The sequence below is a fragment of the Pundamilia nyererei genome, unplaced genomic scaffold (assembly GCF_000239375.1).
Source record: "Pundamilia nyererei isolate P.nyererei 1_Seehausen unplaced genomic scaffold, PunNye1.0 scaffold00108, whole genome shotgun sequence".
Classification (NCBI taxonomy): domain Eukaryota; kingdom Metazoa; phylum Chordata; class Actinopteri; order Cichliformes; family Cichlidae; genus Pundamilia; species Pundamilia nyererei.
In genome coordinates this window covers 1,881,150-1,895,126 of record NW_005187509.1, presented here as the reverse complement: position 1 = coordinate 1,895,126, position 13,977 = coordinate 1,881,150, and the positions used below count along the sequence as shown (strand labels likewise).

The window sequence follows — 13,977 nt, the reverse complement described above, 5'->3', positions numbered from 1 at the left end:
TACAAAGACTGTGGATTCACTGAGATGACCCTGAGCTGCAATTCACTCAACACATACATAATAAAGTTAGCAACAAAGGCAAATGAATATAAATAAACAGTGTAAGACTAATTCACAGTGGTAAACCAAAACATTGAGAGGGCATTTGTTTCCATTGAATTTGACCATGTAGCATTTTCCGACCTACTGCAGCTACAGTTGCTGCAAATCGTCAAGCAGCTTTGCAACTCCCCTTTGCTCCAACATTTCATTAATGTGTTGACTTCTACTTTGCTCATAGAACGCCATACCACTGGATATACATTACTGCAGATGGATACAGTAATCTTCTTTTGACTGCAGAGAAGCCCACTGACCTGACATGTGCATGATGACTGAATGTTGATTATGTCTGCCAGGTTTGGGTGTTTTTACCCATTTGATTGTGGTGTAGAACTGCACAATGGGGCACTGGTTCTAGTGGAGTCCTGTGATCTCTGAGTGCCCTTCTAGTTATCTTTGTTTTGAGAAACTTCATCTGGTTCCTGTCTGCCCAGCTTTTGCCCTTTCCAAGCTGATATCAAACCGTAGGCCCGTCAATGACTGATGGTCCTGGCATACACTCGCTCTGCTCCTCTGTATTTCCTCGTTGGCTCTCTGCATCAACAGACGCTCCTCATCTCGGCTTCATTTCAGGATATTCATCATATTCTCAAGCAGAAGAAAAGGCGACTCGTTTGAAAGGTCAGGCTCATTTGTTTCATGTGAGATATTCAGTGTAATAAACAGTGATAAACGGCGACTGGGGCTCACTGGGGCTGATTGCCATGTGACTGCATTTCACACACATACACACATGTACGGCACTGTGGCTCATTGCTCCTTTAAATGCCACCTGCCGGGGCTGCTGGCACACCGTACCTCGTCCCTGCAATGCTTTTCTGCTACGCCACACCGCTTAATGATGGCTCCAGCCTGGCCGGAGTGGCCAGGCTCCATGTTCTGAGAATAATTGACAATTAGGGAGATGGAGGGGCAAGCTAAATGCCATCCCACACTCAATACAGAGACTCCATCTCTGATTGTGAAGCAGGAAATGGAGAATGGGTGGTGGAGGGGTTATACAACAAAGCTCTGCGGGAGCAGCGGTTCATATCTTCTACCTGGATCGATTGCACTGCACATGCAGAGAATTTACAGAGCAGTGTGAGAAGGGGGGAGACACGGGACAGAGGCAGAAATGTGTCGATACAGGTGATAAAATACAGGGAAACCAGTGTAAAGGCTAGTTCTACTCCAACGCATAGAAGAAGGGAACGATCTGAGGGACAGAAAAAATCAGATGATCCTTTAAATGCTCAATGATTTACTTTAGTACAGCCACTAATTAAAGAGATTCAGACAGCATCTACTGGAGACTCTCCACCCATCCCTAACCTTCAACCAAACCATGGTCTTTATGTGATCTCAGTCAAATTATTTTTATACCTAAACCTAAATCAGTTGTCCGTGTTGTCATACTGCAACCACGTTTCCCACACCGCGTTTTAATTTTGAGGTGAAATGAAGTAAAAAGCCTTTTGAGTCTAGGGCAGATGGACTGTCATGTTCAGTCAGGTCTGACTGTGCGAGAGACGGTGGAGGTTAATTTCTGTGCTCTGTTTTTGATCTGACATCCATCGATTCAGACTGCAGCTGGATAAAACCTATTGAAACCAAAAATGAACATTCCAATATGTGATCCAGATGAGCCATAATCAGCAGCACTTATGAGCACTGTGTGCTGACAGAGCCAATCAGAAGAAAAACTGAAAGTGTACATTCAGAGCCGCCTGAATGCAGAGCTCCTTGTTTAAAATATTGCCCATATTTGGTGAGGAAGAACATTTAAGATGAGAATTGTAGGAGGCTATATACACTAACAAAACTTAACTTCCTCCTGATTGTCCTTTGTGGCCAGGATGTGTACTCATGTGTCATGAATAACACTTTTTTGTCTTTTAATCAAATGTAATAAAAAAAAAATTTCTCTTGTTTCGATTGGCCATTAAGCACAACATTTCCATCTGTGTTCTTCATCGTCTCGCTCCACATCCATCTAGCTATGATTTCTGGCAACACACAACCCCAAGAACAAGTGCAGAAATACAAATAGAGATTGTGAAAACAAAAGCACAAAGCCGAGTAGTTTGAATACCCTGAGGCTGAGCAGGATCTGAGAGATCACACAGGTTCACAGACAGGAAACAGATCTGTGCTGTAGCTCAAGGCTACAAGTCACCACCATCAGTAAAATCTCCTACATTCACATAAAGGAGGAAATGACATATGGATAAAGACCCATAACCACCTGCTCAGCTCTGTCCTTCACTCCGTTGCTGCGTCTGCCTGTATCCGTCGATCCGGTCCTCCATATGGAGTTACAGCTTCGTGAGTCAGCGGTGCGGTGACCCTTGACGAGCCTTTTTTCTCCCTTTTCCACATTTTCTTTCTTATTTTTTAAAGACAACATTTCCCCATGGATCCGTGGATATATTTTACATCCTTCTGTTCAAGGTGTGTCAGTTGTGCTTTACAGCTTTTGCTGTTACGTGTTAATTTAAGGCTGAAGTAGGCAAAAAAAAAAAAAAACAGAATAACATTACAGCGTCTTTCCTACTGCTCTCCACTCTCTGCCCTCAGCACGTGTGTCAACATACGACACCAACACATCGTAACAAACCACTACAACACACTTACATGTTCAAGGAAAATTAAGTTAGCAGATTATCCACACAGAACAAGAACAGCGAGTGTGAACTCCAGCTGTTACCAACTGCGTAACTACGGTTTTATGAATATGCTTCATCCATATGAAGACACTTTTTTAATATTCATTATCAGACTCTCCTTTTAATGAGTTTTCTTGCTTTTCTGGGTTGCTCTACAAGGCTGGAAAAACACCTTTTCTTGCAGTATTTTCTGGTATTTATTACACTTTCTACTACCAGCAGCCACATGCACACAGATCTGCATTTGTAAAATGTCCAATGGAAACTTCAACTGTGTAAAAACACTTGGCCAAAGTGTCGCTCATTGCCTAGATTTTGTATCCAAACCAGGTGCAGTCTAGTTTCCTCTCAAACCACTTCATCTATAAGACACAGAATTGTTTTTGAAACGTTTTGCCCAATCATTCCCCAAAATTACCACCCACTGAAGCCTTTTCTCTGCCAAAGCAGTTTCCTTCCCACCTGCCTAGTCTACTTCAGGGAGAATTTGGACCTCCAAAGAATGCAGCAGTGAACATGAGGATAACATGAGAGAAAAGATAGGACTGCCAGGCTGTGAATGTGATAGTAATGTCGACCGTTGTGTATTCCACCAGGACTAACTATAGTGCCATGCAATAATAAATGAGCTTCAGACCATGCCAGATGTTTGAAGATGTTCAGTAGATGTTCCTTCTGCCTTCTTGCCCATACCTCTAACACTTCCATATCCTCTGTGTCTCCTTGCAGGACTACAGAGTGAACATTTTCTTGAGACAGCAGTGGAACGACCCTCGGCTGGCCTACAGCGAATATCCAGACGACTCGCTGGACCTCGACCCCTCCATGTTGGACTCCATCTGGAAACCTGACTTGTTCTTTGCCAACGAGAAGGGGGCCAACTTTCATGAGGTCACCACCGACAACAAGCTGCTACGCATCTCTAAAAATGGCAACGTGCTCTACAGCATACGGTGAGTGGAGGATTGTTTTATATTCCAACTGTGAGCGAGAGTGGTTATTAAACGGCTCACAGCACCATCTTTGTTAAGATTTCTGACTGTCTCCTGCTGACAGAAACTGAGAGCAGTGACCTCACAGGTGAAGGAAATGTTGGGGTAAAGAGCTCAGCCAGTTGTGAGGGGCTCAGAGTAGAAAAGGAGCACATTAATGTGGTTTGGACATCTGTCTGGGATGCCTCCAGGATGCTTCCTGGGCTGTTTCAGGCCCGTCCTACTAGTAGGAGATCTTGGGGCAGACTATGTCTTGGCTCTTTAGGAACACCCAAGTATCAGCTAGTGGAGCAGGAGGAAGTCTAAGCCTCTCGGCTTAGACTGTGGCCTGGACTCGGATGGACTGATAGTGAGCTCAGTGCTCCTACAGATAGATCACACCTGTACGTGAACAAATTTGTTTGGCACAACAAAGCATTCAGACTATCTTTCTGCTTGCTACTACTGCTGGACAAGACGGGTAGAAGAGCACATCAGGAACTTTATAATTTAGAGAAGAGCGATAAAGAAAAGTTTCACACCGGGATGAAGAAGAGTGTTTATAGGATGGGATGTCGTACTGAAACAATCAGTTATAAAACTGTGATAGGAAATAAAAAGTGACTGTCCTGCTCTGGCTTCCTGTTTATTGCATTTCACATACCTCCCTCCTCTGCTTCAGAATTCTATTATTGCGTCAGAGTTGGAGGTTTTTATTTCCTCTACTTGCTCACTTTTTTTCTCTTTTTATCTCCAAGACATTCTTTTCAAGGCTTTCAGAGTTATAGCCTCCTTCAGCTGACAAACCTTTTAGCCTGCCGGAGCCTCCTCCTTGCTTTTATTGCGTTTGCTCGGGGGCAAATGAAAAAACGCAGCGGCCATGGTAATCTACTCTGCCTGTTAGTATTCCAGCAGTGTGCCTGATCCATTATCAACCTCAGTTTTCACCTTCATGTCCAGCAGCAGGAGGAGGAGTGAGATTGGCCCTTCTGCACTCTGCCTCCTCTGCTGCTTTCATTTTTTTAAACTTGACAACATCAGAATGAACCCTCGGTTGATCAGCTTGATCTCAGAGGCGACAACACGATTCGGGATATTAAACCATCCCGGGGGAAGGGGGAAAAGTGGGTGCTGTAAATGCTGTTTTCTTTTTTCTATCGTCATCACTCATCGGCAGAGCAGCACAAGGGGAAGTCATGACTGATGCTTGCTTCTCCTCCGGCATGAAAGCAAAGTTTCTGAGACTGGATGGCCAGATTCGCATGTAGTGCAATCTCCCGCTGCACTTCAGACACAAGCACATGCTAGCACTAAAGTAATATAGAGTCCCATTCGTGCATGGGGGGTATTTTATCAAAGGGAGAATTTATGCACCGGCACCAGTTTGCAACTGCAGTCAGCAACACCCTACAAAACAAGAGGGAGACCCCCAAAGATCAGACCCCATTCGCAGCACTCGGCCACAGTAGAGACAAACTCTGTTTCAACTGGAGGAGACCGCCAGCACCAGGATCTGGGTGGGGGAGAGCACAAATGGCAAACCTGAGACCCAGCAGCTGCAGAGAGCACTCACTTTCGCAGACAGTGAAGTTAAGAGTGTCAGAACTGTCAGGTGTGGGTTTGATCATTTCTTCCCTCACTGAAGAAGAAATTTGATGGTTTCTTTTTGACACAATCTCTGTAACCTCGTGCCTGCTCATTTCCACACCACCGCCGCCGAGGCTCATTCTTCCCTCCAAGAATAAATGATGCTTCAGATACCCTCTATTCCACTCTAACTGGGGCCTGGCAATCTCACTCCTCTTTCCATTATATCTGCTCAGGCTGTTCCATCCCAGCCGTTGCTATCTAGGCAAGCTGCAGACAGATCTCAGAGACTCTGAGAGAAAATAACTTAAACCTGGAAATTTTATGGACCTCATTGAATCTCCTATTAGGCATTTGCCTCCAGCTTAACTTCAGCAAAAATGGAATTTTTCCATTACAAAATCAGCCTGCTCCATGCACTAGGAAATGATTTTCCACCCTGTCCTCCTTCACTGGTGACATCTCTCTACCTCATGACTTTGCTTGCTTCTTTACTAAGAAGGTAACAGACGTTAGAGGTCAAGTCAGTGAATCTCCTCCCACTGAAGATGTGTCACCGCTTTCCTGATCAGGATGTCCCCAGTTATCAACTCTTGAGTTATCGCCTAGAATTTTTCCCATCCATGCTCTTTTAAGGCATCTCACCCCCGGTCATACCAAACATCCTCCATCCATACATCTTGCTCCTTTCACGCGTATGTTTTTTAGCCATGTTTGAGAGGGTGTAGATCCTGAACATGAGAGCTGATCCATCAACTGTTCACTGAAGCCTCACCAGAAATGGATCAGTGGAAGGGCGGCTGTCAGGAAGACATTCTTAATGAAGAGAAGAATTTTTCAGCAGGACAATGATCTCAAACACCTGGATAGAAGCACACTGTGGAACAGTATGGATGGGTCTCCCCAGAGCCCGGACCTCAACTTTATCAAAGCAGTGTGGGATCATCCTGACAGAGAGCAGAACAAAAGGCAGAAACATCCATTAAGCTTTGAATGTCCTTCAAGAAGCCTGCAGAACTTTTTATAAAAATGGTTATACCAATCACTCACTGTCAAGCTTGTTAGAGTTGCACAAACTCTGTTTCTGCCTCATGTGCTGTATTTCCATGTATGTTTCAATAAATTGCTGCAGCTGTTTCCCATTTTCCCAGCAACATGGAGGTGCACCCCCAAAAATACAGATACACAATCTTCACAGTTACCATCAGCAGTGCAGAAAAAAGATTTTTCCATGTCATCCATCTTGTAATTAATTTGAAGTCCAGCTTCGTTTTACAGTCTCGGAGAACAATGTAAAGCACTTCCTCTGTCAGCATTTAGGTGTCACAGAGCAGCAGAAACCACCGAGCTGAGTCCGTCCCTGAGAAAGTGGGACATCGGTGAAAGCTGCATCACGTATGTAGCACGAACTCAGCATCCAGTGAGGCACTTGTAACAATGTGCAGACGAGGCAAAGTTTATCTGGATCATCGGGCGGACTGGACGTGTGTCGTTGCAGAAGGACTGAGCGTGTGCAGTGAAATCACCTCCTGCACTTCACAACAGCTTGCTCAGCTCACACTCTGCACACACCAAACTGAACTTGGTGCTTTTTCCAGGTTTTCTCCCTGAAATTTAAACTGCAGCGTAACATTTGATGCAGAGAACACTTTGATATTTATCGTTATCTGGCAGGAAGCATGTCACCTGGATACGTGCTCCGAGTTTTGAGGTTAAGATTAAGTGAAATTAGCAAAACTGTTATTTGTCATTTTTGACAGTCTGCCAATTTATCAATTACTTGAAAGACTGAAACAGTGGATTGTAATAGTGATAGACTGTATTGAGTTCAGTCTATAATTCCAAGGAGTAGATTTTTCAACAGCTTCTCTCATTAAAAAAATCCTCAAACAAGTTTTATTTTAGCTGATGGATGGAATTGCATGTTTAATTTCACTAATGGTTCTTTTTACTTATAAAATTGCTTTTTACATTCATTTCTGGGAAAAACAGACTATTTCCAGAGATGCTCTGCCTCCCATTCTACTTTTAAATACTCTAAACAAGTAAGCCTGCAGTGCGAGAGTGAAGTGCTCTAATAGGGTGATATGGTACTACCAGGTCATTAAGATAAGATGGGGCCTGATTATTTAAGACCTTGTATGTGAGGAGCAGGATTTTGAATTGAATTCTGGATTTATCAGGGAGGCAGTGAAGGGAAGCCAAAACAGGAGAAATCTGCTCTCTCTTTCTAGTCCCTGTCAGGACTCTTGCTGCAGCATTTTGGATCAGCTGAAGGCTTTTCAGTGAGTTTTTTGGACATCCTGATAATAATGAATTACAGTAGTCCAGCCTGGAAGTAATAAATGCATGAACTAGTTTTTCAGCGTCACTCTGAGACAGGATATTTCTAACTTTAGAGATGTTGCGCAAATGGAGGAAAGCAGTCTTACATATTTGTTTAATATGTGCGTGGAAGGACATGTCTTGTTCAAAAATGACTCCAAGGTTCCTCACAGCGTTACTGGAGGCCAAGGTAATGCCATCCAGAGTAAGAATCTGGTTAGATACCATATTTCTAAGATTTTCAGGGCCGAGTACAATAACCTCAGTTTTATCTGAATTAAGAAGCAGAAAGTTAGCGGCCATCCAGCTCTTTATGTCTTTAAGACATTCCTGCAGTTTAACTAATTGGTGTGTGTTATCTGGCTTCATGGACAGATAGAGCTGGGTGTCATCTGCATAGCAGTGAAAATGTATGCTATGTCTTCTAATGATACTGCCTAAGGGAAGCATGTATAATGTAAACAGAATTGGTCCTAGCACTGAACCCTGTGGAACTCCATAATTAACCTTAGTGTGTGAAGAGGACTCTCCATTTACATGAACAAATTGGAGTCTATTAGATAGATATGATACAAACCACTGCAGTGCAGTACCTGTAATACCTACAGCATGTTCTAATCGCTCTAATAGGATATTATGGTCGACAGTATCGAATGCTGCACTAAGGTCTAGCAGGACAGAGGCCATAAGAAGATCATTTGTAACCTTCACTAAAGCTGTTTCTGTGCTGTGATGAGCTCTGAAACCTGACTGAAACTCTTCAAATAAGCCATTCCTCTGCAGATGATCTGTTAGCTGTTTTATAATTAGCTAAGACTGCTGGGTCTAGAGATGGCTTTTTGAGTAAAGATTTAACTTGAAAGGCTTGAAAATACTGTCAGTATTGTCTGCATGACCAATCTACACAAATCAGCCTCCTACTGCTAATTATTGGACCTAATAGCATAGTTTTTTAATTAACATTCATTTAACCTTTACATTAAAGTTCCATACTGTCAGGAGAAGTTTGAGACTAGTCTCCAAAACATGCAAACCACAAAGGTACATGTGTACTTTATTTTGTGAGCCCAGAACTTCTTCTCTCCTATTCAGTCATAACAGGTCGCATTTATTTCAATATTCTTCAAACTGAAGGTGAGAGACTGTTTGTTGGGGATTATTTCCAGTCTGGATTAATCCACAGTCGGTACTCCAGCTCAGTTTGAGGCAGCAGGAAGGTGTCATAGTAAACTGCGGAGTGTGTGCTCAGGGAGACGAGAGGAACGTGGTGCAGTCATTAAATAGACGGCTATTCAGTGAGTTATTCAGTGAACCATGCCACCAAACAAAAAGATAAAGCAGACTCAATAAAAGAAGGATAAAACAAAGTTCAAATTGTTCAGGGAGTGTGGAAAGTTTCCTTTGGCAGTAAAGGCGCCAGTGACCCTTTCTGCAGACCGATTTGCAATTGTCATCAAAATTCATTGTCAGTGACATAAAAACACGTTTGTGTTTAAATAGTTTCATATGAAAAACCTGAAAAAGGCACCCGTCATCAGACGCTGTTTTTAATGCTGTGCTGCTCCGTTAAATCCAGAGGAAGGAGCTTCAGACAAGCTCAGCTACTTTCATCTCCAGTCGAAATGAATGACGTTCCCACACAGGAGGGGAAAACTTGCGTTTCTCATTTATGCTTACTAAATGAATTTATTGATTGGATCATGTATCAAACTTGTTGCAGTTGGTAATCAATTAAAGAACTAATTGCTCTGGCTTTCAGTTCATTCACACTTTCATGTGTTTGATGCTTTAATTGGTTTGGCTCAAATGAAGTGAATTTTCTATCGTCTCTGCTGAGCTCATTTATTATTTCTGCTGCTTTTATCTTAGCATAAACAAAGTTGTTTATCTTTTGTAAACTAATAATGATTCATTTAATCAGTTTTTCCACTGATGATTATTTCAGTCTGAAATTTCAAACCTTCTGAGGTGTCGATGTGGCGATCTGATAAAACCCGAGGTAATCCTCTTACTGTAAAAGTGTGTGTATGTGTGTGTGTGTGTGTGTGTGTGTGTGTGTGTGTGTGTGTGTGTGTGTGTGTGTGTTTGCAGAATAACGCTGGTCCTGGCCTGCCCCATGGATCTGAAGAACTTTCCAATGGACGTCCAGACCTGCATCATGCAGCTGGAGAGCTGTGAGTAATTACACGCACACACACACACACACAGACACACACGCACAGACACACACATCATTCGATCAGTAACAACAGCTGGCAGAGTGAGAGATATGGTATAGATTTTTCTTGTGGTCTTATTGTTGAGCAGACGTGAGAGGAATCCCAGCAGCGAGTGTGAAGTACATCTGCAGAGGGTCAGTGATCGTAAATCAAAGACAGAACAATGCAGTCGTCTCTGAGTTTGTGAAACAGACACCAAAACATCATAAAGTCGCTTTTTACCGCTGTTTATAAATAACACATTTACTAGTTAAGCCACCAGTTAGTTTTAAGGCATAAAGTAATTCCCTGTATATATTACTGATATTTACACTCCCCAGACACTTTATTAGGCACACCTGTTCATTAATGTTCATTAATATAATCAGCCAATCACACGGCAGCAGCTCAGCGGTGAAGACGAGCTGCTGAAGTTCAGACTGAGCATCAGAATGATGAAGAAAGAATGTGGCATGGTTGTTGGGTATTTCACACACTGATCTCCAACAATCTCTGAGCTCAGAGGAAATAACCAGCCAGCAGCAGCTCTGTGGGAGGAAATGACTCGCTAAGGTCAGAGGAAGATGGACAGACTGCTTAGATAGGAAGGCAGCAATAACTCCAATAACAACTCGCTACAACCAAAGTCTGCAGAAGACCATCTCTGAACCTTGAAGCAGATGGGCTCCAGCAGCAGACGACCACACCAGTGTCACTGCTGTCAGTAAGAACAGGACAATGAGGCTACGGCTAACACAGACTCTCAAACCCGGACAACAGAAACTAGAGAAATGTTTCCTGGTCTGACAGTTTAAAGCATGGATCCATCCTGCCTGTGTCCATGTTCAGGCTGCTACTGGTGTGACTCTCAGTACCATCGTTTAAACTCCACAGCCTCCCAGAGTGCTGCTTTGGTCTTTTTTGCTTGATTTTCTTCCTTTTTGTGTTCCCTCTGTCCTCTTTCCTTTCTTCGCCTTCTCTTCCTTACGTCCTATTTTCTTTCTTCCTTCCATTCTTTTGCTTCTTTAGTTGAAAACACAGAAGCCTTTAAAGTTTCCCAAACACTGAGCTCAGGCTTTCTCCCTCACTACTTCAGTGGATTTTATTGCCAATACAGATTGTGATTGTTGTGCTGAACTGGCCTTTTAACCACTAAAACTGCAGGGTGTGACTTTGCACCCCTGCCAGATACAGAGAGGTCCAGTTCCTCCTCAGAGGATGAGAACTGACCTCTGCAGTGATGAAATAGTCTAACCTCCCGCTCATTGCTCCCTCCTCCAGTCGGCTACACCATGAACGACCTAATATTCGAATGGGACAAAAAGGGGGCCGTGCAGGTTGCCGACGGGCTGACACTACCTCAGTTCATTCTGAAAGAAGAGAAGGACCTGCGCTACTGCACCAAGCACTACAACACAGGTGAGAGAAACTGATGCAGAATGATGTTCACCAAACTTTTTTACTGCTTGTTGTAGGAGGAAGGTTAGTATAAAGAGGTCTGAACCTGGAGACCTGCCCCTAGTCTTCATCTTCACTTTTAGATGCTGTTTTCTCTCATATTCATTCCTTGGTTGGGTTCATAAAAATGATGTGGCTTGGCTTTATGCACAGTTCTTCATGTTACAGGTGGAGTGAGAAACACATGGAGTAGCCAGGAATATGCTCGTTTGTGCTGCGGTTGGTTCGTTAGCGGAGCTACGGTGCAGCCAGAAAGGACCGCATACATACAGCATCTCTGTAGTGGCGTGAAGCCATCTTATCTTAATGACCTTATAGTACCCCATTAGAGCTCTTCACTCTCACACTGCAGGCTTACTTGTTGTTCCTAGAGTATTTAAAAGTAGAATAGGAGGGAGAGCCTTCAGTTTTCAGGCCCCTGTTCTGTGGAACCAGCTTCCAGTTTGGATTAAGGAGACAGACACTATCTCTACTTTTAAGACTTTTCTTTTTGCTAAAGCATATAGTTAGGACTGGATCAGGTGACCCTGAATCCTCCCTTAGTTATGCTGCATAGGCGTAGGCTGCGGGGGGATTCTTCTGAGTTTTCTTCCTGTTAAAAGGGAGTTTTTCCTTTCCTCTGTTGCCAAAGTGCTTGCTCATAGGGGGTCATATGATTGTGGGGTTTTTCTCTGTATGCATTATTGTAGGGTCTGCCTTACAATACAAAGCGCTTTGAGGTGACTGTTGTTGTGATTTGGTGCTGTATAAATAAAATTGAATTGAACTCGTCTGAGCCACTCAGGTTCCCCGGACAGAATCAGCGATCCACTAATGCGATGGGACATCTTCATAGGCTGCATACCCATGATCCTTTGCTCTGCACAGCCAGAGCAACCCAAACAAATACAGAATCTTTTTTCTTCCACTTATCTAATTCAGGGTCGATGGCAGGGCTAACACAGAGAGAACTATTCATCAATATCAACGATTACTTAAACATTTCAGTTTCCATGAGAACAATGGGATAAAACCATCTCAGAGCTGGGCTGTGATGCTGATATTATAAGCAAAGAGATCTTTTTATTCTCCTCCTGTTGCCTCAGAATCCATTTTCTGTTCATGCACTGATAGATTTTTTTTACATATTCAGGTGATCTTCTCGGTTCCAACTCAAAGCTTTTGGAAAAGCAAATAATTGTATTTAATCAGCAGGAGGTTAACTGATCGCTATCCCAGCTTTCCTGAGACGTTACGCCAAACAGTTGCATTCTGATACTCTCTCTTCGTTGCTCGGTGAAATACCGAGCTTAGCTCAGCGGGAGCACCGCTAATGATTTCGGTTACCAGCTGCAGGTAAAATGTGCTTCTCTGAGCTACCTTAACATCAAACTGCTGTAATGCTGTGTGCATAGGAAATGTGATGAAGTTGACTTGGATATTTTCAGTTTTGAGGACCAAACCTGCCTCAAGCTTCAGGTTGAATTTTATGGTTTCTCACTCCTCCTCGCTACGCGTCAGCCGTCCTCGGTCTCTTTGTCTGGTTCCTCCTCCTTCTTTTTGTTTGTCTCTGGTTCAGGAAGGAGGGGGTGATATCTCACAATTTACTGAGAGAGATATTCTAAAATCATGTAAACAGGAGAAATGTGCAGAAATCTTGCATGAGTCAGAGACAGGTCTTCACTTTTATTTTATTCTGTGAAATATGGAAATAAGTGGACTGAAAGTTTGTTTTCCTGGTGTCATGAAGCCCTCAGTGAAGGGAAAACACTGTAGGCAGCAGAGCTAGTTTGAAATGATGGGGGGGTTGGATTTAAATATTTTGTCTGGTTTCATAACCAGAAAACTGTGAAATTAAAAAGCATCATGTGCAAAAATATAAAGAGGGAAATACTAAATAGGAAAAGATAAACAGGAAGAGAACGTTGAATCGACACAACGCCGATCGTGCACGTGGACAAGACGTCAGGTAACGTTTTTACAGCGCACATGAAAACATGAGGAGGTGACCCAAAGTGCTTTTCAGTCATCGAGCATCAAACAAAATAAACAGACACAGACAGTGACAGCACTGAGCAGGCAGCGAGAGAAACACGAAATCACGAAGCCAAAAAATCAAATACAACGAAATCCCGAAGAAGAGAAACCACAGAGGAGCTGCTGGAGACGATGGAGGACGGGGGCGGCTGCCACGCTCCGTTTCTCCCTCCAGGTCCTCCAAGCGTGGCTGAAAACCATCTGTCCGGTCCACACAGCGAGCCCACGATCCTTACACTCCAGAAAAAACACCAAATATATAAATATAAATCTGTATTATCTGCATGAGCCAGCAGCCTAAAATAGAAAAGCATACATAGCTATAATAATAATAATGATAACTTAGATTAAACAGAAACATTAGAGGTTGAAGAGTATGTGAGGTGTGAGGGGGCGCATTGATGGGGCATTGTGGAGCTGAGGGTGGAGGAATCACAATTCAGCGTTTGTATTTTGGGTCTAAATGATAAAGAAGAACGATCAGAATGACAAACAAATTCCTCCGTATAATAACTGAATAATCATTTACGTACTTTTACTTCTATGTCAGACAGTATATCAGAATCCAGCTGCCCTTTACTGCTGTTCTCACCGAAGCAACACAAAGACCGTGAGTCACAATCTGAGGGACACATAATTCAACAAAAACACAAACGTGACAGGTCCATTTCT

At 43.1% G+C, this 13,977-nt stretch overlaps 1 protein-coding gene across 6 annotated transcripts in view; it reads left to right on the top strand.

Annotated features, from left to right (window-relative positions):
• Positions 1-13,977, top strand: part of glra1 (glycine receptor, alpha 1) — a 118,303-nt gene that overhangs the window by 62,965 nt on the left and 41,361 nt on the right. For all 6 annotated transcript variants that reach the window (XM_005741237.2, XM_005741236.2, XM_005741235.2 and 3 more), the window contains 3 exons: positions 3,480-3,703; positions 9,725-9,807; positions 11,113-11,250. In XM_005741237.2, the coding sequence (XP_005741294.1) occupies positions 3,480-3,703; positions 9,725-9,807; positions 11,113-11,250 (445 nt within the window). The remainder of the gene's footprint in view (positions 1-3,479; positions 3,704-9,724; positions 9,808-11,112; positions 11,251-13,977) is intronic.